Source organism: Trichoderma gamsii (genome assembly GCF_001481775.2).
Source record: "Trichoderma gamsii strain T6085 chromosome Unknown Scaffold_55.2, whole genome shotgun sequence".
Classification (NCBI taxonomy): domain Eukaryota; kingdom Fungi; phylum Ascomycota; class Sordariomycetes; order Hypocreales; family Hypocreaceae; genus Trichoderma; species Trichoderma gamsii.
Genome location: NW_020171392.1, coordinates 130,252 through 155,333, shown reverse-complemented (window position 1 = coordinate 155,333; position 25,082 = coordinate 130,252). Strand labels below are relative to the sequence as shown.

At 50.4% G+C, this 25,082-nt stretch overlaps 7 protein-coding genes across 7 annotated transcripts; 5 read left to right on the top strand and 2 right to left on the bottom strand.

Moving 5' to 3' along the window:
* Positions 1 to 4,541: 4,541 nt before the first annotated feature.
* On the top strand, positions 4,542 to 4,847 carry TGAM01_v210061 (hypothetical protein; the record flags this gene model as incomplete). The annotated part of the gene is made up of 1 exon (XM_024550707.1): positions 4,542 to 4,847. The coding sequence occupies one exon, from the start codon at positions 4,542 to 4,544 to the stop codon at positions 4,845 to 4,847; it is 306 nt and encodes a 101-aa protein (XP_024404555.1).
* Positions 4,848 to 5,555: 708 nt separating this feature from the next.
* Positions 5,556 to 6,500, bottom strand: TGAM01_v210060 (hypothetical protein; the record flags this gene model as incomplete). The annotated part of the gene is made up of 1 exon (XM_018808772.1): positions 5,556 to 6,500. The coding sequence occupies one exon, from the start codon at positions 6,498 to 6,500 to the stop codon at positions 5,556 to 5,558; it is 945 nt and encodes a 314-aa protein (XP_018657981.1).
* Positions 6,501 to 8,951: 2,451 nt separating this feature from the next.
* Positions 8,952 to 10,445, top strand: TGAM01_v210059 (hypothetical protein; the record flags this gene model as incomplete). Its single annotated transcript, XM_018808773.1, has 3 exons — positions 8,952 to 9,857; positions 9,932 to 10,079; positions 10,138 to 10,445. The coding sequence occupies 3 exons, from the start codon at positions 8,952 to 8,954 to the stop codon at positions 10,443 to 10,445; spliced, it is 1,362 nt and encodes a 453-aa protein (XP_018657982.1).
* Positions 10,446 to 11,809: 1,364 nt separating this feature from the next.
* On the top strand, positions 11,810 to 12,349 carry TGAM01_v210058 (hypothetical protein; the record flags this gene model as incomplete). Its single annotated transcript, XM_018808774.1, has 1 exon — positions 11,810 to 12,349. One exon carries the CDS (start codon positions 11,810 to 11,812, stop codon positions 12,347 to 12,349), a length of 540 nt encoding a protein of 179 aa, XP_018657983.1.
* Positions 12,350 to 13,899: 1,550 nt separating this feature from the next.
* TGAM01_v210057 (hypothetical protein) lies at positions 13,900 to 15,712 on the top strand (the record flags this gene model as incomplete). The annotated part of the gene is made up of 4 exons (XM_024550706.1): positions 13,900 to 14,008; positions 14,356 to 14,912; positions 14,977 to 15,090; positions 15,194 to 15,712. The coding sequence occupies 4 exons, from the start codon at positions 13,900 to 13,902 to the stop codon at positions 15,710 to 15,712; spliced, it is 1,299 nt and encodes a 432-aa protein (XP_024404554.1).
* A 653-nt stretch (positions 15,713 to 16,365) lies between these two features.
* On the top strand, positions 16,366 to 17,133 carry TGAM01_v210056 (hypothetical protein; the record flags this gene model as incomplete). Its single annotated transcript, XM_018808776.1, has 1 exon — positions 16,366 to 17,133. The coding sequence occupies one exon, from the start codon at positions 16,366 to 16,368 to the stop codon at positions 17,131 to 17,133; it is 768 nt and encodes a 255-aa protein (XP_018657985.1).
* Positions 17,134 to 18,715: 1,582 nt separating this feature from the next.
* TGAM01_v210055 (hypothetical protein) lies at positions 18,716 to 21,258 on the bottom strand (the record flags this gene model as incomplete). Its single annotated transcript, XM_024550705.1, has 5 exons — positions 18,716 to 19,189; positions 19,256 to 19,570; positions 19,632 to 19,934; positions 19,997 to 20,599; positions 21,076 to 21,258. 5 exons carry the CDS (start codon positions 21,256 to 21,258, stop codon positions 18,716 to 18,718), a joined length of 1,878 nt encoding a protein of 625 aa, XP_024404553.1.
* Positions 21,259 to 25,082: the final 3,824 nt, after the last annotated feature.

Genomic DNA, 25,082 nt, shown 5'->3' with positions numbered 1-25,082 from the left:
ACAAGTTGCCACGATTTGTATACTAGTAGCTTAATCTGCTATATAGGTATGATAAAACAGCTTAGCTGCCGTTGTAAACGAGATGTTGCGGTGTGTAAAGGAAGCTGGCTAGAAACATCTAGGCCTTTTAGTCGAGCAGCCGGTGATGTGTCCCTTGCAGAACAGAATCTTGACGGTGCTCAGCCATTGGCGACAAAGGTTTCTAGTTGTCAGGCTGAAATACTATATCCGTGTATCGATGTGGCTAGCTGAGGCAGCGTGCATGCATATGTCTACTTGTGTACAAAACCGGCTGGCAGCGGCCCTGGAGGAGGATATATCTAAACCGCGATTGGCTTTATACTACGCGCACACATCAAGCGAGGGAATAGGAGGATGCATACAAGTGGAGATGAGCGTGGTCATACTGCGTACTATAAGCTATCGGCCCTGCAATGAGCGATGGGCGATGGCTTCTGGAGACTGGAGAGGCGTCCAATCGGATGGAGCTCGGAGGAGAAGCCGGGTGGACTATTGCTGCGTTTCATTTTGAGCGGATGTGCTTCCCCGTTGCTAGGCAAATCCTTCGGGTTGCTAGTTGTTGAAGGGCTGGTTTAATCATATATATAAGTGCCTAGTGGTTAGTAATATTGATATATATGCAGACCTTGATGGAGATGTGTATGTATGAGGACGGGTGACACGCGCCAGCTAGATACCTCTTATACAACATAGTTTGATGTTACTCTTACGCATAGTAGGGGAGTGCAATGGCTGTGCGACTGCGTATTCATTTGCCTTTGGATGATGAAACCTGCTAATGGCGTGTGGCCACTGGCGCCGGCCGAGGGAGGCATCTTCAGCTGGACAGGGACCGGGGGTCGTCGATACAAGTGCCGAGATTCTCTTGCTTCTTGAGAATAAGTTACTCGTCATTTTTTGGTGTCTTTGCAGTTGCGGTGAGAGCTCTCTTTCTTGCCTATTGAAATGTGAAGATGTGAAAAATGTCTTTGATACAGTATATCCCTTGGATATGGCGGAGAGAGAGCTAAGCTCCAGTCATAATGCGCTATCACATATTGATCCCGTGTACTGCGTTTGAGCGGGATGACATTGTTATATGCCAGGATATGTTGCGCTGGACAACGGGTACACAATGCTGGGCCGCAAGAGCCACCTTTTTTTTTAATACAGAGGCTCAAGATTTGGGGGGTGCAATGTCTCGGGCTTTAAGAGCTGAACGGCGACCTGGATCTTGGCATGCGTCGCCAGCATGCGAAATGGGTGATTCAGCTCTGTGGAGGAGCGCGTGTCCTACCCGCCACTTTATTCCGCCCTCTTCGTCTTCTGCCGCTATTGGGCTGAGATTCCTTAACCCCCGTGCCTTTTGGAGTAGTTATTTGCTGTAGTTGAACAGCCATTCATGTACAGAGGGGGGCAGTTGAATAAGGCGTCTTGTCGGCCCCTTGCGCATATAAAAGTACGTGGCTGCTGCAGTATCATGCAATGTAAATCTGCACGCAGCCAGAGCCAGACAAGGTTGCGAGTGTCACAAAACGAGCAGGGTGCTGTGCTGCCAGGCTCTCTACATCTTCGTCGTTTCGTCTTCTGTGTGCACCATCACGACAATGGCCGGCCGCAGAATCTCGCGGGCCTGAGTCTGGGTGGCCGCAGAATCTGGCCGCAGTAGGTCGGGTTGCATGTGACTTGCCTATGCCTGTGCCTGTGCCTGTGCCTGTGCTCGTGCTCTTTGAAGGATTGAGTTTTCTTCTTTGCTTTTTCCGCACCCCTGCTGTGTGGCTGCAACAGTGTGGGCTTTTCTTTTCTTTTTATGCAGCCGGCGTACAAGTAGATGATGCTCGGTGCTCTATTCAGGCATGCTCCCGGCGGACGGGCGGGAGAGAAAGAGGGCAGGCAAGACATGCAGCGGCCTGTCAGCGGTTGGTGCGGATAAAGGCGTCTGGTGTATGCGTTGGGTTTGAGAGGAGGCGAGTCCCGTAGCTGCTGCACAGATCACTGCAGTAGCAGTAGTTGAGTTGCTACGACGGAAGCCGTGCATATAGACACCATTGCTCTTATACGAGTAGAACTGTATGTCAGGATAGAAGGTAGTGGCAGTAATGGCTGTAGTCGCTAAGAGTAAGCTGCAGCCTCAGGCGGAAATGGCCAAGCGTTGCTGCTGACCTGCCTCGTCAATCAACCGCCAGAAACATCCTCTTGCATCTCTTGCATCCTTGTCCAAACTCAGGCTCGTGCAGCCAGCAAGGCAGGCAATAACTGCCAAATGCAGGCCAGCAAACGCTGCGTACGGCTAAGGGTATGACAGAAGCCCCGTTCTAGAGGGCAAGTTGGATCCTGGCCCCGTCAGAATCACGCGAGGGCCCTGTCAGTTCATCCATCGTCCGCTAATCTGTTGGTCGATCTACCGCTCACCACCTCGCAGACCTCGCAGCTGTGTACAAGTAGACGTATGGAGCGCATATCGCATCGTATCGAATCGGCAATATAACATACTTTTGCACAGAGGCATGGTGGCGCCGAGCCTCCCCTCTCGTCCCGCCCATCCGCCCGCCTTGGAGGGCTACACCACAAGAACGAAGAGGGAGCCACCATGGCTGGCCAGCATTCCCTCTCTTGATTTGATTTTTCGTCGCTTCTACTCGTAAACGGCCATAGCCCGGAAGGAATCCAATGGCCATCTTGGCGGCTGCAGCATGGTCCCACTTGCTGCACGTCTGCTTTCCGCCCTCTGATCCCTTTGCAGAGTGCGGAACAGGCCTCGCTCTCGCGACTCGTGACAGCTGCAGCAATCGATAATGCATCAGTTTTTTTGCCTGTTTGGGGGCCCAGCTATGACATCCCGTGCCAAAACTAGCAGTCTCTCGGCGTCTCAGGTCTCAGGTCTCAGATCCAAGTGGCGAGCGCACAAGTGTGGCTCTCGAGCCGTGTCTGTCGTCGTGGTACGGGACAGGACGAGCCTCGGGTAGTGGTACCCTTATGTGGCTGCAGCATCATCATACCATCAGCTCCGAATATGGCCAGAGATACATGGATGGTCAGCAATCTGTTCTGCAGTGGCCAAGTAGAAGTTTGTACATATGACTGCTTCAGACATACATACATTTGGCGTGTGCATACTTGTACAAACTAACAGAGAGGCTAGGTCTTGCATGCATGCAAGACACGCACCCCCTATGCCCTCTACAGGCCCTCTCTAAAAAGGGAAGACGAGATCGATCTCCTTCTATGGATGCTTGGACGTCCAGATCGCGCACGGGCTGGCTTTCAAGGCCGGCAAGGCCCCTTGTGAGCGAGTCGGTCAGTCGCCTAATGGACGCCGACACTGTCTTGTATTGCATGCAAACAGCAAGACTCCCTCTTGAATGAGTTGAACGAGTCCCTCCTGAATGATCCTCTCCCTACCGTCTGTTCCGATACCTTTTGATAACTCTAGCCGACGCAGCTTGGCCTGCCCCGGGTTCAAACATGGAAGCTAGAAGCCCGGGGCCCATAATTCTCTGGTGGGCTCAAGACTAGACAGACGCTGCGCGAAAGGCCGAATATGATAGGTGACAAAGAGGTTGCTGCATCCATCCTCAGCCGTTGTGCGGTGCGACGTATGCAGGCAGGCATTTTAATTGTGCCTGTTGTCACTTTCTGCTCTCGAGGTACACGGGAGGGCTGCCTTTGTAGCAGCCATAGTAGGTACCTCCCTACTCGTAATGGGCTCTTCTCAGCCATGCAAAGATTCGACGGGGCGTTTTCACAAGTATACAAGTATACATGTATGCGCACATCGATCCATTCTTGACTTGATGCTGTTGGTTGCCATGTCTTCACCACTCTTCCGCACCGAAACTTTGTTTCCGCACACAAGTCAAATTATTTGCTCATCTGCCCCCTTCTTTTTTCATTCTCCTCATTTGCTCCTTTTGTGTTCTCTTTGTTGTCAACGAGGGCATGATCAATTAATATTGCTCTTCTCGCCATTCCTCGCACATCACATGCAGCGACCCGATTGTCCAAGTGCTGCCGTCTCTCATACAAATGAACAATAGCCGTTATTACTTGTCAGCCGTGTGACTTTGACAGCACAGAACCAACTCAATTACGACACGGGCTCCTCGTGCAACAAACATTTTCATTTTTTTCTTCTCATTTAATCGACCAACGCAACTTTCTGATTGAAGCAGAGGGGCAAAGAATTACGTTTGATCCTCTCCGCAGAGAGATCTGAATGGAGGCCCGTGTGTCCACCTCTACTAACACCATTTTGTCGACTTGTGTGAGCCCACTTCCCCTTGTCGTTGCTTCACAACCTCATAAGCTTTGTAACCTATTTACAACGCGGACGACACATCTAACATCTGCCTCAGTTTCTACAGTCTCATTAATCTTCATTCTGCCTCTATGCAAACAATTTTCATCTCACTTTCATCTGTTTCTCCTTGGGCGCCACGACTGCGAGCATCTCAATATATCTTGGTTTGATGGACGATACACCCATGCTCGAACATAATTTCTGAGCCGTATCTCGAAAGTCACTTCCAGCTACCAACGACATGTGTCGTCTAGTCATTTTTACCGGCACTTGCACCAAGTGTGGCGAGGACCAAGTATGGGAAGAGCTCACGCAAGAATTATCATGTCTCCAGGCAAAAAACAATGGGATTTTTGGAGACTGCTCAAACGGTGTGTTCCAAGAACGACATGAGTTCGACCAAGAGTGCGACCAATGCACTGAGGAGGATGAAGGAGTCGGCGATGTAGGTGAAGAGGCAGCGGAGGACCTCCTTGCTCATGGGAAGCGGCTCGCTGAGGAAGAGCAGTCAAATGACTCGCGGAAGAAAGCCAAAACCAAGAGTTAAAAACCGAAAAGAAAACCAATCCAAAAAAAAAAAATTCAAGTATCAAAACATTCCGACACGGGCCAGCCTTTTTTCTGTTTTACGACGATTGCCTTGATTGCCTTACGAGCGAGCGAGCGCCGCATACAGCTGTTCTTTTGAACCCCCTCTGGGGTTCCAGCATTCGATTCTTTTGGAATATATATGTGCGATGGGGGGATATGGTATGGTACAGGGCGTTTATGGAGTTAAAAGAGGTTGATCTTGGGCCGTTGGTAACGGATGACCTTGATCGGGCTCAAATATCTGGGAATGTCTCCCACTCGGCATTCAGCATTTTTAATAACGGGCGGCATTATTTTGAAATAAGAGAAGACGTTTACATCTATATTCATACTAGGGGGAAAAATCGTACTTTGAGACGATGAGTGATGAAGACCATGTCAGCTGGATGTGGTTGCTGAGTTGAAGTTGCCCCTTGATGGCATAAAAGAAGTCACCAGAGCACTATCATCAAATCGCTGTTATCAATCATTACTATCAATTCTAGCTTCATGGCTTACACTGTCTACCTTTTTATCCCGGGTGTCTATATCTATGGACAAACGCCATGCGCCTTGCTATTCCTTTCCGTTTCTATGCTCATTTCCGATCCCTTCGTCTTATCGGTCCATCGTGGCGCTGCTTGCCTCGTCTTCCATCTCCCAGCATCTTGCAAATCATCCATCCTCACGCCTGGCCAGTCTTTTCGGCCTCGATTTCGGCCTCATGCCACGTCTCCTTTACTACCTGCCAATATCTTTGACTCTCTTTCCTTACAAGTGACACATGCTCTCCACCTTCAAACTTCTCTTTCCGTACCTTGAAGCCAGATTCTTCCGCCCGTTTCGCATGATCTTCGACCTGGCGCCAGTCGATGATGGCGTCCGCCGTTCCGTATAGATAGGTCCTTTGTGCTTCTCGGGGGAGCAGGCTTCCTCTGCGCAAGGCGTCGGCATTGAGATTCTGAGCAGGTCGGGTAAGGCGAAGCTTATATATCAGCCAGGCGACGGCGATGACAAAGTGCACCAAGGGAGAGGTCCAGCGAGGCAGAGACTGGAGGAGCGCTTTGTGGGTGCTTTTCCAGACGAAGTTGCCTGGACACGAATCTAGACAGAGGGCATATCGAGGGATGATGAGCTTGTTGCCGGCACTGTCGCTGCCGAGCTCCTTTCTCAGGAGTTCTCGGATTCTTGCGGCTGTGCTGACGCCGCCGTTAGAGAGGATGTGTAACAAGACTCTGGGTCTGCTGCTGCTACTCGTGGCCTTTGTCTCTGGCTCTGCGAATTGTCTGAGGATTCGGATGGCCGGCGGGATATGTCTGCGAGCGAGGCTTGGCCAAAAGACGTGCGATGCAGGGGAGCGGATGAGGAGAATTCGGGACGAGGGGAAGAGGGCGCGGTGTTGGGCAATGTATTTTGCTATGTGGACGTCTCGGGCACCCATCCAGCTGAGGACGAGGATGAGTTCTGGATGGCGGCGTTGCTGCTCGATTGTGACGGCATCGTCGTTTTCGGAGTGGGTGGCGAGAGGAATAGCATCTTTTGGACAATAGTATGATACGGAAGAGCTCAGATGCTCCATAAACGACAAAGGAGGCTCCTTGTTTAGAAGCAATGTCTTTTTCGAAGCCATTGTGACCCCCATGGTGGTGTAAGTCCTTTTGGGCCGTAGTACAAAGGACGGCTTCGTTTCGGCCAAAGAAGAAACTTGACGACAACAACGAATAACCCTCGCTCCTCGCCCTAACCCCCCCTGCATCGCATATCTGAATAAAGAGGAAGAAGCAGTTAGAGCTACATGGCGGCGAATGTGGCCAATATCAAAGGGCCGAGATGCACGCGGCAGAGCGACAGCAAATGAGGCCGGCATTTTGGACAGACAAAACGGGTCCAGAACCATGCATTAAGACCAATTGGCTCTAAAAGGGATATGCGGGCTGGATTGATTGATTGGGTTAATATCGCAGAGGTAGCCCAGGTTGGCAGGAGATGCGACTGGCTGGCAGATGGGGAGCTGAACAGTAGCTTTGGAGATGTGCACCTTTTTTTTTTTGCTAGTATTGCCGAGACTTTTTATTTTGTTTTCATAATCTTCTTTTTAATTAACAGTTGTCAGGAAAGCATGCACTGGCTATTAGAAGCATTTTATCTAGTTCCACTTGTTTGACGGCTATTCCCACTTCTTTCCTTGTTGGAGATCTAACCTCGGTCTGTTAGAGAATGGCCTTGGCGATAGACCGTTGAGAAGCGGTGCTGCCCGGCGACTTTTAGGTGTATTTTTTTCGATTTTTTTTTAACTTAATGACGTGCTATACGCCTTTTGAAATTGACAAGACCGGGGAAATGGAGGCAGATTAGTGCCTTTTTTTTGGCTGTTAGTTTAGACCTGGATCCACTGTTGGGATAGATCGATCGTGAAGCAGGGTTCCCATGCTGTGTGGGTGGTTAGAATGGGATTTCTCGGGCTTGTTGTGTTTCTAGCTTGCTGTTATGCTTCTTTTTTTTAGCTAATTATTAGTGGCATTATTTGAAGCTGCAAGATTCGGAGAACTTAAAGTTATCCACTGCAGCCGGTGTTAGTTATCGAGCCGAGCCATAATGTAATTGCGCCTTTCTGCCTTGTCGTTACTCTTATTGGTGCTAATGCCGCATAAATACTATATATTTGGGACTAAACACAACATGAAAGCTGATTTTCTCATCATGTAAGCGAGAAGGGGGATACAGATGGCGTACTCAATGCCACTGGGCATGCCGGGTTGACGAAGGGCACCAAGAGGGTGTCACAGAAACAAATGGAGAGCTCGACGGAAATGAAAGGCCTGGTCGTAGAGCATGTATGATATGGTAGCGTATGGGCTACCTTTCATGATACAAGACTCGATGTTTTCGAAGAGTTAGTACATCATATCAGATGGGAAGGTGCAGCATCTCGATACCTTGGCCCGACGGCTGGTATTCGCTTCGTGGTAGTGAAGTTGTACAAGACTCCCTTTATTTATTCTCTGAGAGACCTCGGCGACACTCGGCATGCTTGTTGAGGATTGTAATAGACATACTCGAGTGCTTCGAGGCGAGTGTTGTCAATGGCCTATCATGTATGAATTTGTAGTTTTTATTGCTTAAAGCACAATTCTTATTTGGAGATCTATCAATGGGCATCATATTAAGCATGGAATGAACTGCATACAAAATGCAGAATCCAAGCTATACAATTCAGCAAAACTACCCACAGCTCGGGGCGAACAAGACTCGGTCGATTAGGCTGTGTCTCGGGAAAGGCATAAGGTAGCAAGATCTGTGATACCGGGACGGGAGGAACATGAAACAGGTTCAAAGCAGAAAGCAAACATTGATCGATATGAAAGTACGACGTCGTCGGTTGGGCTGAGACTACATGTATTCACATCGCAGTGGTTTTGGCTCATCTGAGCAATACATGTATACCACAGTCTAATGACCCCTTTTTTGCTTTGTTCCTCACAGGCGAAGGCATATGCATATCAAGAAAGCTGTTTTCCAATAGCCACTGCAGCTTTTTGCTCCATTGCCTGCATTGAATCGGAGAATCAACAAATATAGCTTTCTTGATAGCCATACACTACCCTCATCTCCTCATACAAAAGACTCGATAGTCTCTCCAAGCCTATTTATTCAAAGAGAACCACAGACAAACAACATGACATTACTATTCTTGCCTTCGAGGACCGTCTCGACGTTCCACCCGTCCGCCAATTGCACAACTTGAAGTTACCCAGCCGTTTGATGCGATTGCCGAGTGAAACAGGTGGCAGGTGTTGCACGGCTTCTGAGCTGAGCGGCCAGCTGTCAAAAAGCTGGCCGCTCGTCTCGTCTCGACTCCTTTCTTTTTTGTTTTGTTTCATAGTACGCCCGACTCTATGGGCTTCTTCGCTCTTCTCTCTCTCTGTTTCCTTGTTCTTCCATCTTCGTGGCTCGAAGTCATCGGTCCTCTTTCCCCCGCAGCTTTGTGAAGCATCATCAGTTTCCTTGCTGTCCATCACTTCCATCTCCTCATCATACAGCATTATATCATCTGCTATATTTCCCACTCGTCATGATCATCATGAAGGCCCTTCAGTTGGCCTTCTGTCTTCTGGGCAGCGTCGTCATCACGGCATCCTGTGCCAACCTCCCCCGGGTCAGACGCCATGCTCCAGACTGGGACCTCGCAAAGCCCATGAACGGCCTCAGCTTTGAGAGAGCCAAGGCCATCAAGGAGCCGTCCAACGATCGCACCACGATGCACTTCTCGCACCTCAAGGGCATCAAGGCAAAGCCAGGCCAGCAGCACTCAGGCGTCTCTGCGCTCAGCCGCCTTCGCAGCAGCAGCACCCCGGGCTCCATCAAGCAGTCGTTCCAGAACATCTCTGCCCTGACCGCTGCCTCCACCCAATATGCCATCCAGTGCGGCTGGGACGGCGTCCCCGTCTGGCTGCTCTTCGACACCGGCAGCTCCGATACGTGGGCGACCAAGACGGGCTTCAAGTGCTCGGACGGCACCGGCGATTCGCACAACGAGGCTGCGTGTGGTTTCTCGACGCCGTACATCGACGGCTTCGGCCACGGCCAGATCGACGAGCTGCACTTCTACCTCAAGTACGGCTCCGGCGAGCACATCTCGGGGCCCATGGGCTACAGCGACGTCTCGTGCGGCGGCGTGTCCGTGTCGAAGCAGCAGGTCGGGCTCGCCAACAACACGTACTGGCACGGCAACAACGTCACCGTCGGCATCCTGGGGCTTGCGTATCCGGCCATCACCAGCGCCTACTATGGCGACGTTGGCCAGGAGGCGCCGTGGAACGCCATGAGCTACACGCCGTTTCTCACCAGCGCCATCAGCCAGGGCACCATTGATCCCGTCTTCAGCGTTGCCCTGATCAAGAACTCGACGGATGGCGTGATAGCCTGGGGAGGCTTGCCGCCGATGGACTGGCAGTTTAGGGGATACGCAAAGACGGATCTCATCATTGTAAGTAGCCGGCGTGATATGATACTGTTTTGACAACTAAACGTGGCGATTGAATGCTGAATGTGATGCTCTAGGCAAATCTTGTTGGCCAGCCGGAAACTGCGTGGAAGTACTCGTTCTACACGATTGTGCCTGACGGCATACGATGGGACCAGACGACGGACACCACAAAGTACCCGTATATTGTCGACACGGGCACGACGATGCTCTATCTGCCCCCTCGTAAGTCCCTTTCTGTTCCATACAGCAACTATGCAATACTGACTGTTAATTTCTCCAGCCCTGGCCGAGTCCATCGCCAACTCCTTCCAGCCGCGCGCCGTCTACCTCTACCAATGGGGCACGTACTTTGCGCCCTGCGACGCCATCCCGCCGCACTTTGCCATCATCATCTCGGGCGTCGAGTTCTGGATCAACCCGGCCGATCTGATCTACCACGATCTGGTCGACCCGCTGACGGGCTACTGCGCCATTGGCATCGCCAGCGGCGGCCCGGGGCCGTATATTCTGGGCGATGTGTTTCTGCAGAATGTGCTGGCCGTGTTTGACGTTGGCGCAGCCGAGATGCGGTTCTACTCGAGAAAATGAGGCACTTGTTGTTGCAATGGATGGTTTCTATTTTCTTCTATTTTCTCTCTTCTTTCTTACTCTTCTTGATTTGTCAATTGTGCGACCTGGAAAAGGAAGCCTATCGGTTGGTTTGACAGGATGTTAAAGCTGCAGGAATCTTGTTGGCTCTCTTTTCAAGGTGAGAGAAGCCAGGAACATTATTTCACAAATCTATACAATGATTTTTCACCTGATTAGTTATTTTTTTTGTCTCGTCATTTCATCATTTCTCCTCAGTTCATGACTCGGTGCCAAAAGTATCAAATCAAAAGCTCTGGAATGTGCAGCTCCTGAATTGCAATGCAAGGGGGTGGTTTTTGAGTGCTTATCAGCTACTGCTACTTCGTAGTTCCTTGTACTAATAACACTGCGTAGCTCAAACCCACTGGCGCCCCCATCTGCCATTATCAGACTTTTTGCGTGCTTTGATTGAGTCAACCTCATGTTTTCTTCTTCTGCAACCGTTATTCTATCTGCAGCACAACTCAAAGTATTCTTCTTCTTTTTTTTCTCTGTTGCCTTACTCACGTCTTTTTTATACAACGTTGAAGTCGCTCACCAGGGTGCGAAGACTACGCGGTATTTCTTCAGCTTTCCTTGAGGCTTTCTGCCAACCAGCAGCGCAAGGACTAGTTAAAAGGAGGAGGAGAGAGAGAAGACACAACAGCACGACGACACAATCTCGACGCAAACATGATAGGCGTCGCTGCTGGGCCGCCGTCAAGGCCTTCGGGGCCTGCGGGCAGGGCGAGAGCGAATACGTGGAGTTTCAGCAAGGTGAGAACGAGCGGGATATCGTGACGTCGACGGGTCTCTTTCTGGTTTTTTTTTTTTTTTTTGCCTTCTTCTGCTTACTTGCACATCTCCTTACGAATCCTACTTCCTAGCTTAGTGACTAGGACGTGGTAGTCTTACTATTCACAGAGTCCGAGCTGCATACAAAGTCGCTGGTCAAGTGACTGGAGATGACAAGACAGTGGTTGCAGATTAGTTGCAGACGCAGACGCAGGCGGTGAAGGCAGAGGACCCAAGACAACGACTCCATCGCATTGGGGCGGTTCCACCAGCAGAGCCGTGGCGAGGAGGCTTTACACAGACGAAGCAGACACGAAGCTCGGGATAATTCACGGGGACGGATCCTGGCAATTCTTCTGTCGAGAGGACACTTCATCCAGGTGGTTGGTCTGCTTTGCGCTCAGGCCATTCACACGCAACATACGAGATGAGCCTTGATCCCATGATTCAACCTTTTCCCTTCATTTCTCTCGGATAACCCCGGAAGAAAGGCAGCCAGGGGTGCAGCACAGCGTTCCTGCAGAGGCGACCACTGCCTGTGGCCCAAGATGCCCGAAAGAGGCAATCATGGAGACGACCCCGACGTGGAGAGATCAGGACCATCGGTTATGATCGATTCAGCAGTCCATCTGCGAGTTGCGGCCATTGGGCCGCTTGCGATATGGCGAGATTCGACGGCAAATGGGTCGACGGCCGGAATCTGGAGAAGAAAAGCACGAGAGGATTGGAAAGCCATTGGCAATCGATTGGCAATCGAAATCTATCCGCGCCTCATTTCGCTGAGCACCGGTCACCTGCCCACGAAAACGAAGCGCTTCGAATCGGAACGTCGAGACGGGCCTTGGCGTCTGGCCGCCGGGACGATTCGGGGACGACTCGGGGACGAGAGCTGGCGCTGTCAGGGGCTGGCCGGGCAAAGGGCTGGCGCCCCGCAGCGCACTCCAGGTGCTAGAGCGCTGCAGCTGGTGTTGAGCCCCCCTGACTGGACGCCGCATTACAGCGAGGCACAGCTCCTTGGAGCAGCTCCAATTCCCCAGAGCGGCCCCCACTGCAGGCTAGGCGGCACAGGGGATGCGAGAGCCGCCTGACAGAATCAACCACGCACGATGGAGCAGTGGTAATTACTTGGTGCTCCGTGCTATAAGCAGACGCATCACGAGGCATGCCGACGGCAGTTTGAAGGGGCAAATGGCATGAACAGGAGAGGCAGAGAGACGAGTTTGGCCACGGCAATCCGGGGTGTACTTCCTCAAGGCATTTGATTGAATGCACATCCGAGCTTGGATGCAATCCGTGCTAGAATAAGGAATCCGAGGTACACGGACAGGCTGGGCAGGGGCCTTCTATTCTCCCAATTTTCTTCCATTTCCCCTTCCGTTGTTTTTCATTCTGTTTCAGGGCCCCCCTTCCCTAGGTAAGCGCGGAAGGTACATTCATCGACTCGCTCTCACCGAGCCCGATGCCGTTGCCTGCCTGCCTCCGGAGAATTTGCTGGTCTTTTTCGGTGCCTGTCCGCATGTCACGCTGCTCCTTCCCCTGGCATCCAGTTTTCTTTATTACTGCTGTCATTGCCGGATTATCACACACCTGCCACCTCTCTGGCTGTTCCTTCCTGTGGAAAAGAATCTAGAGCTTAGTGCTTGAAAGACCTGCCGTTGGATACTAAGCCTAGACTTTCCTCCAAATTTGAAGTCTAGCACCTGCCTACAGCTTTGCTCGGCGTGCTGCACTTGCACGATCCGATACGTGTACCTTGATAATCCGGGGTATTCTGTATCTGGCAGTCACGAGCAACCACCACCGCCGCTACTCGGTACTAGGCAGTACTTCTGGGCGCCGATATACTACAACTTGGCCTTGCGGCGTGCTAAAGTCTCCTCTTTTTTCCCTCCAGCTTTTTGGCAGCGCCGTCTCCGCAATCTGCATCATCCCAGGACTGCAAGCTTTTTACGCCCATCGTCATTATCACGGCCGCGAAGCAAGCTGCAGCTTTTGCCGGGGTGCGCCTTTACCCCCAATCACGGCCCTCTGCTGCGGTGCTACCCGCCTGCAGCCCTTTTTCCCGGCGCTGCGTCGCTGCAGGCTTGCCTCGGCTGTGGGCTGTTTCGACCACTGCGGCCTAGTGCCCATCAGCCACTAAAGCGGCTTGACGTCGATAGAGCATCGACTCTTTTGGCCTGGAGCTGCTGAACTGCCGCACACCCTCACGCGCGCACCTGGATTGAGCACCCTTTCACGCAATTCTACGTTCCCGGGCCCTTCGTCACGCTCTGCTGCTGCTGTTCAGCGCTCTTCGGTCACTGATTGACTCTGACCTTCGCCTATTCTCTGTTCAGCCACTCTCACGCAACCCACGGCCAACATCTGCGTCGCCTGCCTCTCAGCCGCTTCTATCCATCACCTGGCCTCATTCACTTTTGCCTCGTCTCAAGAGAGATCCGAGGATCAAAAGCCATCCTCCACCGTTGCTTTTGCTACAAGCTTCTACTGCTGCTACTGCTGCTACTGCCTCTCCTATTCCTGCTGGGCCCTCATATGTATCAGCCGCCACGCCGGATGCCTCTGCTATCACACCCCAAACACCGTATCAGCATACTTGATCTTAGCAAACAGCATCGCCAGCTCCATCATCGTGACAATGCCGTCCAAAACTAACAATGGCGTGGGGATCCAGGTCGAGGACACCAAGATATGTGTTGTCATGGTCGGTCTCCCGGCCCGCGGAAAGAGTTACATTGCCCAACTAGGTATGCTTGTTCCGGATATTTCTTCATCTTCTTTTCCTCTCTTTCATTTTGGCTTCTTCTGAGCTTTGCGGGAACGGGGCAATGGCCCAGTCCCGACATATGCCTATCCATGTACACATGCACGCACGCACTCCCTCACGCATCCATTGAGCCGAATGCTTGCCTTCAGATCCTGTTGCATTATGACGGTCTCTTCCCCTCTCTTCTAGCGTCGGGAAGCTGCCTGATTTTCTCCAACTTCTCACGCCACTTTGTATAGACTATTGGGAGCTTGACTGACATTGACTTTTCGTATTCCTTGTTCGGATATATAGCCCAGAGATATTTGCAATGGCTGTCAATTCCAGCAGCGACTTTCAATGTCGGCAACTACCGGCGTCATGACGCTCCACAGCCAACGGCCGACTTTTTCGATTTCAGCAATCCCGAGGGTGAGCGGAAACGCCGTGCCGCTGCCGAGGCCGCCGTAGCTGACATGCTTGCCTGGTTCCGCACCGGCGGCGTTGTTGGCATTCTGGATGCGACCAATTCCACCAAGGAACGCCGTAAATGGGTCTATGATACGTGCACTGCCCATGGCATCGAAGTTCTGTTTGTCGAAAGCAAATGCGATGATGAAAAGACCATCATGGCCAACATCCGTGACGTCAAGCTGACAAGCCCCGACTACAAGGGTCAAGATCCAGAAGAGGCGGCTCAGGACTTTCGCAATCGGATCAAGCACTACGAAAAGGTCTACAAGACTATTGATGGCGACAAGGATGAGGACAACTACACCTACTTGAAATTGATGAATGTTGGCAAGCAAGTCATCATCAACCGTATCCAAGACTATCTCCAAAGTCGCATCGTCTACTACCTCATGAACCTGCATATCCGACCGCGATCAGTTTGGCTATCAAGAGTGAGTTACTATATTATAAACCATGGCTTTCCACCTTCGTTATCTAACTGCTTGTCAACAATAGCACGGCGAGTCTCTATACAACCTGAGCGGACGTATTGGCGGAGACATGCTTCTGTCTCCCCGAGGCGAGCAGTACGCTAGGAAGCTGCCGGACTTGGTACGAGAGTCTGTGGGAGTAAGTTTCAATCCCTATCATAGTTCATATGAGATCCTTCATACGTGTCTTTATATGTGTCTTTAGAGTACATATCGCGAATTGGGTACTGACAATAGTCAAGGATGACCGCCCTCTAACGGTGTGGACCTCAACATTGAAGCGTACCATTGCCACAGCCCGTTTCCTCCCAGCGCACTACAATCAGTTGCAATGGAAGGCGCTGGATGAATTAGACTCTGGTGTGTGCGACGGCTTGACCTACCAAGAAATCAAAGACCGCTACCCCGAAGACTTTGCGGCCCGCGATGAGGATAAATACAACTACCGATACCGTGGTGGCGAGTCGTACCGTGACGTGGTTATCCGCTTGGAACCAATCATAATGGAATTGGAACGTAGCGAGGACATTCTCATTGTGACTCACCAAGCGGTATTGCGCTGCATCTACGCATACTTCATGAAGAAGGATCAGGCTAAGAGCCCCTGGATGAACGTGCCGCTTCACACTCTCATAAAATTGACACCAAGGGCGTACGGTACAGAGGAAGTTCGGTACGAAGCGCATATTCCAGCTGTGAGTACTTGGCGTGGAAAGGGAAGTACTGCCAAGCATGAGAATCCCACTCCAGAAAGCCTGTGAGGCAAGGAGTGAGAAAGGAATTATATGGAAAGGAGGGAAAGGAGGGAAAGACAGGACAAACAAAATTGTAAGCATACAAGTTCATGGATGAACCGAGAGTATCCGGAGTTTGGGGGAGACGAAGGGATAAAAAGTGCCGACCAACGGCACAAAACAAGGCTAGTATACCATTTTACGCTTGTTCTCATGTGGTTTTGGATCGGAAATGGAGTGCTTTGTACACGGACTGCATGCTCATCGCCAAGGACAAGAGAGTGAGTCCAAAACGCTCATTCGACTCTAAATAAAAATCAATACCTTATCAACGCTGTTTGCTCTATTCTGAAGGATATATGTGCAGCTTGAGAGCGCTCAGGAGTCACTGCTCTACTGAGATATTCTATGCCAATGTGCGATGAATATGCGTCTTTGATTCTGATTCACAGTCGTTTTCTGCGCGTCTGCCCATTCAAAAACGGCTTCTGTTCACTCTCGTACGCAAACATGGGCATTGTCACGATATTTGTCCGATTCAAGGTGAATCGCCATTCTAAGCAAAGATTTAATTCAATAGCTCTCCATCCCCTCGCCCTTGGGCAATGAGCAATAAGAGTTGGCGTTGTTATATCTGTCTACAACAAAAAAAAAATAACTGATCAGCATCTTCAAGCGTCATGGCATTCGTATCCCCCATTCTCGGCGTCGGGATCCAGCACTCTCGGCAAATCCAAATCCATTATCCTGCCATCGTTCAGCAGCCGGTCATACCTATTGTTCCGCAACCTCAGTTTCTACTACAGCCCCAGATCCAAGTCTATCAGCCTCCTCCTGTGAGCATGATGGTGCCAACAATGGTAGCCCATTCTCCTATTTTCAACCCTCCTTATTTCATCGTGGCGTCTGCTCAGCCATCGCTAGGGCCCGACACGCATCTACCCAGCGGTATCTCATTGCGGGCTGTCTTTTATGGGCACCCATCCGACGACGATTATACTCTCCCCATGTGCATCTCCAGCACGACTTATACAGAGTGCGCATTACCGAGTAGGGATGCCCTGCTTGCGGAGATAGCGATCTGGGCTGGACACCATAACCTTTCGATTAGGCATCCGGGTGGACGGATCGATCCTCTTAGGGTCAAGCTATATGTCTTGCCGAAGAGTGCCAGTTCCAGAGGGCAATTATCTGGGATAAGTTATGAGCCGGGTGCGGGACTGGTTTTGCCGGGAGACGTGGTCAAAGTGGTCAAGTTGGGCGGGATCGAGGAGAAGGACTGGGAAGAGGCGTTGAAGGAGATTGAGAAGGAGGGTTATGGGGCTGTTGTTGCGGTGGATATGGGTGGTGGTGGTTTGGGTACGACTTCGACTTCGACTTCGCCTGCGTCTGTAGTTTCAACTCCTGAGCCTGATACGAGTGGTGACCAGACCGCAGCAGTAGCATGATTCCAGTCTCTCTATGTTGAAAGAAAGGAATTCATTCATCAGATACGTCACAAGGAAGAAGGGGAAAAGGCAGTTTCAATGTATCACTTCTTCAATAAGATATATGAGTTAAGAAAACAGTTCAACTTTCATAAAACAAAACAAAATCAGTATGCACAACTATAAAACACACACCCCTACTCCGCCTCATTCTGTGCCAAGAATATAAAATAAAAAAAATCCCAGTCCTCGCCAAAAACACGCGCAAATCAAAACCATACCGAGACATATTTACATCCCCGTATTAGTATAATATTCCAAAAGTACTAGATGTGTGTGTGTGTGCGTGTGTGTGTGTATTTTATGTATAGGCTTTCGCCTTTTTTGTTTTCCTGGTGAAGGAAGAGAAATAGAGGCTTTGTGTGTTTGTGACCATTTGCGTATATATCAGAGAAAAAGGAAGAATAAAAGCGCGGCAGCTCAGCGAGAACGCCGACTTCTTGAAAGAAAGAGAAAAATGTCAAAAAGTATAAAAGAGGACAAAAAAGCTCGCGCAAGGAACAACAAAAACTTCAACGGACAAAGAAGAGAAGTAGAGAAAGTGACAGTAGGACGAAACCTTTTTCAAGCTTCAAACGACCTTCGTCAGCAAAACAACGTAGCCCCTGAGGCATCAAGTCTGCCTCCCCTCTCCTTGAACTATGAAGTGAGAAAAGAAAGATAAAACTCAACGATGCTGTGTCTATCTTACGTTTAGACACAAAAACTTTTTCGTTTTTCAAGCAGAAATGGGTAATTGAAAACCAGGACAAAAAAACGAAGAGGTCTTTGAAGGAGAAGAAGAACAACTCTCAATCACGGGGGTACGGAGCAATAAAGCCAAATCCTCCAGACTGGTCGAGTCGCAGTTTATGGTACACGAGTAACTCTGTTACCCAAATTATAAAGAGCCTATCCTCCTTTTCTCTTCCAAACAGCGCCATCAAGCACAAAAGCTCTAATGTTTCCTTCGCTAAAACTGTCGCACAACGTGGCAAGACCCAAAAAGACAAAACTCCGCATCTCATGGCGTCTACCCCGTATATATCATGATGTAGAGAGCAGAACAATGTTGGAAAAAGAGAGAGAGAAAGAGCACCTGGTCCTCGGAGAGCGTCGGATCCTGACTGAACAATGCTTCCGCACTTCCGCATCAAGGTGTCGTCGAGCTGCTCCAGGGTCTTGTTCATTGCCAACATACACACACACCAAACCTGCCACTGGGTATCAATCCACCGACACACATATAGACTGTAGAAGAAAACAGGCGTTTTCCAAATAGCTGCCAAGAAGCGTATACTGTCGGGAGCGAGTACACTTTCCGGGTTCTCTTTTGCAAAACAGAGCTTTTTTTCCAACTTGTCCAATATCGATAAAAGAAAAGCCAAAGATAAAAACACCGAATCGATGAAATCATAAAGAGTTTCAAACACAAGACGCCACCATGCCGCATGATGATTAAGGACGTGAAAAAAATCTGGCGTAATGCGTGCTACAGCATCATTAGTTTTGATGCGTAGGCAAAAAAACATGTCTAAGAATGACAATCATGCATTACCACACCTCAAGCTGGGTTGGCCTTGACACGCTTTGCCATCCGAGGAGTCTGGGGCTTGGCCCTGTTCTGTATCCCGTTGACTTGGCCAGCACCTGGGGCGACGGAATCATCCTCAACTTTGACTGTAGACGGACGCCGACGCTTGTTAGAAGCCGGTGACGTGTTCGCACTTGGTCCGCTCGAGCTTGTTCCCTGTTGGCTTGGCTGGAGCTGCATGCCAGGGGCTTGACCTGGCGCGGGACTTCCGATGTGAGGTGAGCCTGGAAGGTTCATGTGTACCGCTGCAGGGCTCGCTCCGATTGGAAACTGTCCAAAGCCGGGAGTCCTGGGTGCTTGCGCCATGGCTTGGCCGTTCATCACCGGGGTCGCGCCATTGATTTGGGTCGCTACGTATTGTTCAAGCGCTCCATAGGGAGTTAGGCCAGGGTTTTGGTTGTAAAATCCAATCAACGGGTTCATCTGACCCATGACTTCTACAATCTACAGAAACAGTTAGATCGTTGCTATTCTTCGTTACATCTCGTCTACAATCCACCCTTGACATACCTCGAGGAATTGATGGACGGCCGGGGTCACTCCTTGTTTGTTAACAGCCGAGTTGAGGTCAACCAGCACGCCGGGTGGCTCTTTCTGAGGCGACTTGAGCTGCCGAGCCTTGCCCTTCTTGGACATTTCTGGAGATTGCTTGCCATCAATTGTGTTAACACTACGCCACTCCTTAATCCATTCGTGTGTTGGCTTCGCTGCTTCGATGACACTTCTCATAGATACAAATTCCTCGTGTCCCGTAGTGAGAAACTCGAACAATTCGATTTTCTGTTCGGCATCAAATTGCGCACGTAGCGTTCCATTGGCCACGAGCTGGAAGGGCAGAATCAATTAGCACAAAAAACAGCCAAACAGGGTGGGGGAGAAAACATACATGTGAACCTGTCTCGAACCAATAAACGAAACTGGCTCGTTGGTTCTCGATACAGTAACAATCTCCGGGCAATGCTTTGTCGATGCTTCCACCGTCGAGAATGAGTTGTATACTCTTGACACCACTGCTGTAATAGGTGTGGAGATAGCGAGCAATCACTGGATAAGCAATTTCATACTGCTTATCTGGTACCTCTTCCTTCTCGGTAGGGTGGAATGAATGGCGGAAAACACCATTGGGTGATGAGAAGAACTGGGATACAACTCTACTCCAGTACGTGAGATCCTCTCTGTTCTTTGCTCCCTAAATAAGTGAACATTAGCATCAAAGGCCAGGCTGTGATTGATTACAGTAAAAACACATACAGGAAAGGTACTTAGGCATTCGCCAAAGTGCATCAGTCTTAGGAGACATCTTGTCTTCATCCCTTCTCTAAGTTGCTGCTGCTGCTGCATCAAGGTATTGGCCATGAGTTGCTGGGTTGCAACGGCGGCCATCTGGTTTTGATTCGGAGGATGGGCCTGTTGAGGCTGGGGCTGGCCCTGTTGCATCTGATTTGCTTGAGCCGGAGCTGGTGCGGGAGTCTGGGGGGTCTGTTGCCCCGTCGGTGCAGGCGTGCCGGCTTGTGAGGCTTGCTGCGGCGTCGGCTGCGACTGGGGACCGGGTTGCTGCTGGGGTTGCTGCTGGGGCTGGCCTGGCGGTTGCTGTCCCGGCTGCTGCTGTGCGCCCATTGACGGTTGAGCTGCCATGGGATTCGGCTGTGGCATGCCCTGCATGGGTTGAGCATTCATCGCCATGTGTTGTGCTTGGTTATGGCCCGCCATTTGCTGGTTGTGCGCAGCCTGTTGCTGCGCGGCCTGCTGCTGCTGAGCCTGCTGCTGCGCTGCCTGTTGTTGGGCCTGGGCCTGGGCTGCTGCCTGTTGCTGAAGGGCTAGCTGCTGGGCCATGATCGCTTGCGGGTTGTGCGCCTAGGGAGTCATGTTAGTCAGTGTCCCGGGTCTCTCCGTCGCGGTGAAGAAATCGCCATATGAAGCAACTACTAACGTTTACGTGACCCATCGTAGCAGCGTTCCGCGCCTGTCTCAGCTGGTGAAGCTGCTGTGGTGTGAGTTGCATGCCCATGGGCATGCCGTTGACTGCACCAGGAGTCATGCCTGGGAACTGCTGCGCCATCATTTGCCGCTGTTGTTGTTGATGATGGAGCATTTGCTGCTGGCGGATAGCAGCCATTGCGCTCGGGTTGTTCATCCCAACTGGGTTGCCGCCACGTTAGTCTGCCAGATCCATGACGAATATCCATGCCAGTAGGTTACTTACATTGCTGCTGCAGCTGCTGCTGCTGCTGTTGGAACATTTGCTGCTGTTGCGCAGGACTCATTTGATGCATCGGGTGAGCATTCGGGTTCGCTCCGGGAGGCATGCCGCCCATCAAGGCCGGATTGACCTGGCCTCCTGGACCAGACACGGCAATGTGGCCGCCGGCGAACTGGTGAGGCATCCCACCAGGCGCGCCCTGCTGGCCTGCGTTGGGCTGCATGCCAGGACCAGCCATCGGATGTCCTGCGACTCCCGGATGGCCCATCGGGTGCCCCGCGAAGTTGGGGCCCATACTACTTGCGGCCATCATCTCTAGATGAGGCCGGCTATCCACAGCGTGGATGTCGACGAGCGTCCGTAGACACTATCGCATGCGCATACGACGGGGGGTATGAGAGATCGCGACCGTCGTCGGTACAGAGAGACGTGTGTTCCGCTTGCTGTGGGCTCAGGTCTTGCTGCCTTGTCCTCTGTTGCTGTATATTTTGGAGTTTCGCGTCGCGGCGACAGGTAGCGTGGATCACGGGGTAGCAGCGGTGGGAGGCGGCAGTACCGCAAGTGAGACTTCTAGAAAATTGGTAATAACAACAATCGTCGAGGGCACAGAGTCCGCGTCCCAAAAAAATAAAAATAAAAGCGTCTATAGCGAGAAGAAGCGACGAGGCGTGCAGTGGCGACGATGCATCGGCAAGAGATAATGCGGTCCGATGGGTAGTTGGTGGTGCGATCCGTGATACCACACCAGCCCGACTCAAGACACTGCGACGGGTGACAAATAAGAGGTCTAGCGGCTGAGTGGGCAGCAAGTAGAGGAATAAGCCCAAAAACGAACTATGTTCGGGGACAAGAACCCCAATTTGATGAGGGAAAGCCCGGGCGCCAGAGGAAGAGGCCGGTGAAGAGAGATTGGGACGCGATGCAGAGATGGGCGAATAAATATCTCCGCCAGATCAACGGGATTTTGCAGCCAGCTTCAGCCTACGGTATAATCGCGGCAACCGACCCAACCGGCGCTTTGGCTGCTGTGCTGTGCAGACTCCCGCGTTCTTTTTCTCCCAGGCTCTTTGCCCAAGCGTCTGGCGCGACTCGCAGCGCTGATGCCGCCACAGTATGCGCTGGTGCGGTGCTGTGCTGGTGCTGGAGCGGATGGAGGCCAGTAGAGCAGAGAGGAGATGCGAAGAGACGAGGGACGTATCCAGGTGGATGTTGTGTCAGGTCCCCAGGCCGTCTGGCGAGACGAAGGACGTCGCAGTGCAGCAGGCAAGGCGTCGATTCTGGCAGACCAACCCTGCGGGAGCAGCGAGACGGCGTTTGGGGGATCTTTGGTGCGTGGGTACGTGAGTGGGCGGGAATGACCAGGGGAGGAGAGAAGGCCAGGGATGGGCCGTGGAGATTATGCAACTAAGCGGTGCAAAAGCCCCGCTTGGGATATTCAGCAAATACTGTAATATGTGCTTGCATTATTGTGGTTGGAGAGTGAGAGGGTAGTTGTTTGCTATGGACTGCACTGAAGTGGCATCTTGTGGAAAGCAGATGGAATTCTGAGCAGAAAATGGTTGGCAAGAAAATGAAAACGGGTCTCTCTTTGTTCTTATACTGCTGGTAATCGATAAGACAGATTTTCACTCGAAGAGGCTCCATTACAACACGCATTGTCCCTGTTGAGCCCTAGCTACTAGAGGTAACTGTGAAGATGAATGGATGTAAAAGGTACGGAATAGTACAGCAACTCTGGTGTTGAAAAGCAGCGGGCTTCTGGGGACACTAGAAGCACTCGAAGTATTCCTCAGTGTTCTCCAAGTATGGATACTTTTCGCCAGTTGAGGCGCACTCTATGACATGCCCTGGCACTGAGGGCTTGGGGCTGTGTGTCCTCTATACTTCCATGAAGTGGGTTCACAGGGCTGGGTATTCCTCTCTCCTCATTGTTTTCCGCTCTTTCTTTTCAAACTGACCTCATATTTACTCTCTTTATACATCTCATATGACTCCAAATGACTTATGCGCACTGCAGCCTTCAAATGAATCAGGTACTTGACAACGAGATCGTGTAAGCGTAATGAAATTGCAGTACGCACCATAGCCTCTGCTCATCTCGGAGCAACCTTATCCGTTTAAGCCTATTTAGGCAGCAACCAGATGTCCGCTTTCTGACCTAGTCTGCTTTTCGCTATAGTCCGCTCAAAGTCGGTGGCTGGTAGCAGTCATACCTCTCTATCGGGCCGCTAACGTCGGGATAGCTATTTTTCCGCTCGATAGACGGGAACCGACGTCTGGTACCTGGCAGCATCGGGCCAAATCGTATCTCTTTTTATCTGACCGGATTATCCGCATCGTTGGGACTCATAGGAGATGCGACAAAGAATAAATGAACATCCGACAAGATCTACTCCTGGGAATACTGGAGCAAATAGTTTTTCTTGACAAAACACTGAGGCGCAATGACAAATCATCCGCCGACATGCACATAATCTTCAGTTTACGAAAATCCGCGGCAAACCTGCTAGCGCCGCATTCAGCCTTAGCAATCGTGCCTTAGCTCTCTGAAGTGAAAATCATTTGGGTAACGAGATGACTAAATCCGAGGCACCACTTGCAGCTGCCGCCGCTAATCCTATAAGCGGGAGGACAGTATCACGTGAGACATTTACAGTGCCATTAGTGAGAAAATTTTGCTGGCACTGTACCTGAATATCTTCTCTCGCCGATGGAGCTTCTGGGCAAAAAATTTCCTTCCACCACAACTTTTTTTGCCCATGCAAAGAGCTCACTGACAGTCTCTTCGTTTTTCTCTCAGCGCCGGAGACGAACGGAGAAGTTTGATTTTGGCTTCTATTCTTTCCTGGCCTGAATAGAAGGACGACGAGTCTATCAGAATCGAGTTTCTTGAAGCGTGTTTGTGCAAACGCGTTTGCTTGAATTGTGATGTCAAAAAGGTAAGAATCCTTCTGGTTTTTCTCCCGTCCCTACACAGGAATATGCAATTCCTTTTCTCTCATTTTATGATGACACCTAATAAACGTCTTCTTTTCCCAACCGAATCGACCATGAAGAAGTTTTTGACTACTCGGATCCTCAGGATCTGTTACTTGCCAGTATAATTGTCTGACCTTTGCACACATTTGCCCAACGCACATCTTTCACTTTTTCTGCTTGAGCGGTCATGCTAACTCTATGAACTAGATTTTCTAGAATATTCTCCGACTTGCTATACCTTTTTCCGTCAACAACTAACCTGGCAGCCACACCGAGCTCGTGCCCTGACCATATGGTGAGTACCTTTCTGAATTTTTTTTTTTCTTTACTCTTGATCATGTGTTTGCATGATGAAAATTTCCATTTAATTCGCAGTTTCCACTCGAGTTCCGATGAGCCTTTTTCTGGAACAGATGAGGGTTATTACTTCCTTGGATGTCTGATCAAACACATTATCTTCCTTTTTTTATATCACGTCTTGTTTTATCTCTGCGATTTTACGCATTAGTCGGGCTTGAAGCTAACCCGTCAAAGATTCAATAGTGATTTCTCTAGGGCAGATTGCTCCTCGTAGATTATAGACATAGTTCATTATTCATGGAAATAAAACATCGTTCAATCAATTCATCTTTGTCTATCCATTCTTGCTTTGTAGATATGTCTGTATTCTTGTACTAATATGCCGTATCTGATATTCGGGCTTTTTCGCCGAAGTAACGGAGCCTTGTTTTTTTTTTTTCTTTTTTCCTTCCTGATAAGGTGTTGTCCGGATAAGGGATAGCCCGAAGGTTAAATTGGTTGATTCGGCCTTGATGACCTTGACGGCTGACGGCGCATTTCTAAAGACACTACCCTACAAGGGTTCTCAATCACAGATTGTCTTGTATCATTACACTGTCATCCAAAGATACGTAGGCTTGGGTCTATTTGAGTTGTTCGTTAGATATAGGCGGGGTGTTTGATCTATTATCATTAAGACACAAGTGTGTTGCAGCTTTTGCACATCTTTTACCTGCAGAATCAATGTCTTGTCTCTTGGTTTAATCTTAGTACTATAGATACCTAGTCAGAGAGAGCTCTGTATAAAGTGATCATACATGTTTCTGGTTTCTACGAATGGGTTACGAGCTTTCCACATGGCACCGCGGTAATCTGATA